General features: G+C 57.1%; 1 protein-coding gene across 1 annotated transcript; it reads right to left on the bottom strand.

The window, feature by feature from the left end:
- Positions 1 to 306: 306 nt before the first annotated feature.
- Positions 307 to 3,357, bottom strand: LOC146681659 (uncharacterized). The gene is made up of 3 exons (XM_085448792.1): positions 2,149 to 3,357; positions 993 to 1,739; positions 307 to 936 (listed from the first exon to the last, which is right to left on the bottom strand). Exons 1-3 carry the CDS (start codon positions 3,355 to 3,357, stop codon positions 307 to 309), a joined length of 2,586 nt encoding a protein of 861 aa, XP_085304918.1.
- Between the last annotated feature and the right edge of the window lie 273 nt (positions 3,358 to 3,630).

The raw sequence follows: 3,630 nt of genomic DNA on the forward strand, positions 1-3,630 counted from the left end.
GCACAGTGCAGAAAAACACATACATCACCAAAATAATAATAATAATAATAATAATAATAATAATAACAACATCAACATCAACAGTCAAAACTGCTCACGGACCCCGAGTCCTCCAGAGCTGGGTCCGTGACAGTACCCCCCCTCTAAGGGTCGGCTCCCGACGACCCCAAAACAAAAAGGCAAAAAACAGGAACACCAACCCAGGGCGGGCGGCGGGGGGACCAGGACGGAGGGCCCAAACCCTCCCCGACAACACCACTAAAAAGCAAGAAAAAAAAAAAAAAAAAAAAAACGAAAAAACTCAGTTCAGTAGTCCAACCCCAGCCCTACTGGCAGCAAACATAGTTTTGGGTGCCGACCCGGTGGGCAGCAAAATGGGCGAGACCCGCCGTGGGCAGGCAGAGGCCGAAAACAGTTCAGGTGGCCTACCTCTAGCCCCTTGATGGAAACGCAGCAGCTCCGGCGGGCGGCCACAGGTCCGGCAGCAGCGGCGGAACAGTTCAGGTGGCCTGCCACAGGTCCGGTGGCGGCGCTGCTCCTCTGGCGGCCTGCCACAGGTCCAGTGGCGGCGCTGCTCCTCCGGCGGACGGCCACGGGTCCAGTGGCGGCGGCGTTGCAACAGCTCCGGCGGACGGCCACGGGTCCGGTGGCCTGCCACGGGTCCGGTGGCAACGGCGTTGCAACAGCTCCGGTGGACGGCCACGGGTCCGGTGGCGACGGCGTTGCAACAGCTCCGGCGGACGGCCATGGGTCCGGTGGCGACGGTGTTGCAACAGCTCCGGTGGCCTGCCACGGGTCCGGTGGCGACGGCGTTGCAACAGCTCCAGCGGGCGGCCACGGGTCCAGTGGCGGCCGTGTGACAGCTCCGGCGGTCTGCCCTGGGTCCGACGGCAACAGCGCGGCTCCGGTGAGCAACAGCGAGGAGCGGCACATGACCTATGAAGCGCCGGTCGCTGACGTAGACGGCGTGGAGATTCATCCTGCGCGCCGACCTCCGGCTCTGGTCGAGCGGGTCCCTCCGGCCCGCCGAGCCCCTCTCTCGATGGTGGCCGCTCCTCCGGCAGCGACGCTGGCTCCACCGGCTCGCTGAGCTCCTCCTCCCACTCTCCGGGCTCTTGCTCCGGCTCGCAGGGCTGCTCCGGCTCCGGCTCCACCGGCTCCTGCTCCGGCTCGCAGGGCTGGAGCCGTGCGGGCACCTCCCGCTCTCTGAGCTCCTGCTCCGCCTTGCTGAGCTGCTCCTCCCGCTCTCCGGGCTCCTGCTCCGGCTCACAGGGCTCCACGGCTGGCCGTGCGGGCACCTCCCGCTCTCTGAGCTCCTGCTCCGCCTCGCTGAGCTGCTCCTCCCACTCTCCGGGCTCCTGCTCCGGCTCGCAGGGCTCCACGGCTGGCCGTGCGGGCACCTCCCGCTCTCTGAGCTCCTGCTCCGCCTCGCTGAGCAGCTCCTCCCGCTCTCTGGGTTCCTGCTCCGGCTCGCCGGGCTCCACGGCTGGCCATGCGGGCATCTCCTGCTCTCTGAGCTCCTGCTCCGCCTCGCTCAGCAGCTCCTCCCGCTCTCCGGGCTCCTGCTCCGGCTCGCAGGGCTCCACAGCTGGCCGTGCGAGCACCTCCGGCTGCGCTTCAGCCACAGATGGATGATCCGGAGGCGAAGATGGTGATGCGGTGTCCACAGGTGGGGAAGGTGAAGGTAGAGTAGGTGATGCGGACAGCGAAGCCGAGAGTACACTGCAAAAACTCAAAATCTTACCAAGTATATTTGTCTTATTTCTAGTCAAAATTATCTCATTACACTTAAAATAAGACACAATCAGCTACAGGGCAACATTTCAGTAAGCTAAAGGAACTTGTTTCAAGACAGTGAATCTTGAAACTAGAGAAAAACTAGAGATTTTTCACTTGTTCCACTGGCAGATTTTTTCACTTATTTTAAGCTAAAATATCTTGTATTAAGTGAAAAAATCTGCCAGTGGAACAAGTGAAAAATCTCTAGTTTTTCTCTAGTTTCAAGATTCACTGTCTTGAAACAAGTTCCTTTAGCTTACTGAAATGTTGCCCTGTAGCTGATTGTGTCTTATTTTAAGTGTAATGAGATAATTTTGACTAGAAATAAGACAAATATACTTGGTAAGATTTTGAGTTTTTGCAGTGTACTGTGGTCGCTGCAGTCGGACGGAACTCAGGTAAAGAAGTGGCTGCAGAGGGCGGAGGCGACGATAGTGTGGCAGCCACTCCCGGTAGACTGGACAGCGATGCAGGGACAGATGGGTGAAATGATGGCAGAGGTGGTCCAGCCGGCATATCGACCTCCAACTGAGGATGAAGGTGAGAGGCTGACTGGACTGAAGACTGAGCTACCAGCTGGGCAGCAGGCTGAGGTGAGGGTGAGATGGCTATTATGAAGGGTGGAGAGGATGAAAATGTTACAGCTGGCTCAACAAATTCCAGGGGTCCAGAGGCAACTGAGACCTCCAGTTTGGCCTCTGGGGAAGCCCTGGGGAGAACCTCCGTCTCCATGCGGTCAGACTGAGCAAAAAAGTCATTTGGGTCTGTATGCTCGGAACTCCCTAGCTCCCAGCTTACAGCCTCAGAGGGAACATTTTCTGAGTCTTTGGAGGTACAGCAAACAGTTTCTATTTTCATGTTTACAGGAAGGGAATTTATAACACCGGCAGAGTCCATTTTACTCACTGTGGCGTCCAGAGCCGCTGGTCCTGAGTCTTCGACCAGCACAGGAGTGAGTGTGGATGTGGTTGAACGCTGCTTGCGAGGGCGCCTTCTCCTCCGTGAAGGCGGGGCCGTGTGCATGGAAATCCGCTGTTCATCTGTGTTTTGATTGTCAATGACAGGGTTTATTATTGAAACAATTGAGTCTGGTTTACTCACTGCGGTAATGAGCGCTGTCGGTCCGTTGCCAGCTGACCGGGCTGAAACCGCAGGAGTGGGTTGAGGCGTAATGGAATGGTGGTGGAGAGTGCGGCATGCCTTCTGTAATGGCAGATCAAACGATTGTGCCACGAGCATCGACGGGAAAGCCCTCCACCGACGCGTGAATAACCAAGCGGCTAGAGTCTCTAGGAGAGCAGCCGAACTGTCCGTGCTCGGGCCACCCAAGCCAAATAATTCAAAACTCGAGCTCTCCCTTAAACTAGTGACCAATTGCCTAAGCTTGTTAATGTCCAAAATGTTCATGGTGAGGGTAGTGGATGTGAGGTAATTGTCAAGGAACACTACCTGTAGGTGTCTCTTGTGTGGGTCTACAGCCTGGATTACGCTCCGGCAGTAATCCCATAGCTGCGCGAGCGATCTGTCCTCCGTGGCAACTCCTGAGTTTGCTGGGTCCATGGTTGTTGGCGGGATCATTCAGTCATGGTCTGGCTGGCAGACCGTGGGGATGTGAGGAAAGGAGGACCCAAAACGCAGACTCTGCGATGCAAACAGTGCTCTTTATTTACAGTGAAAAGGCTGTAAATACAATAACTCCCCGTTGCTTCCTCGAACCCCGTGTGCGTGCTTCCCTCCGATATCTGTGCTCGTGCTCCCCGCTGTAGTGTTTCCGCACCCCCGTGCGTGCTGCCTCTCCGGACCACTCCTCCTCCTGCAGGGAAACCAGAGACGCAGCCGTCAACACTAACC

Source organism: Copadichromis virginalis, linkage group LG23 (assembly GCF_057382275.1).
Source record: "Copadichromis virginalis isolate Kocher_CV1m ecotype Utaka linkage group LG23, C_Virginalis_male_GT1.1, whole genome shotgun sequence".
In the NCBI taxonomy this organism is placed as follows: Eukaryota; Metazoa; Chordata; class Actinopteri; order Cichliformes; family Cichlidae; genus Copadichromis; species Copadichromis virginalis.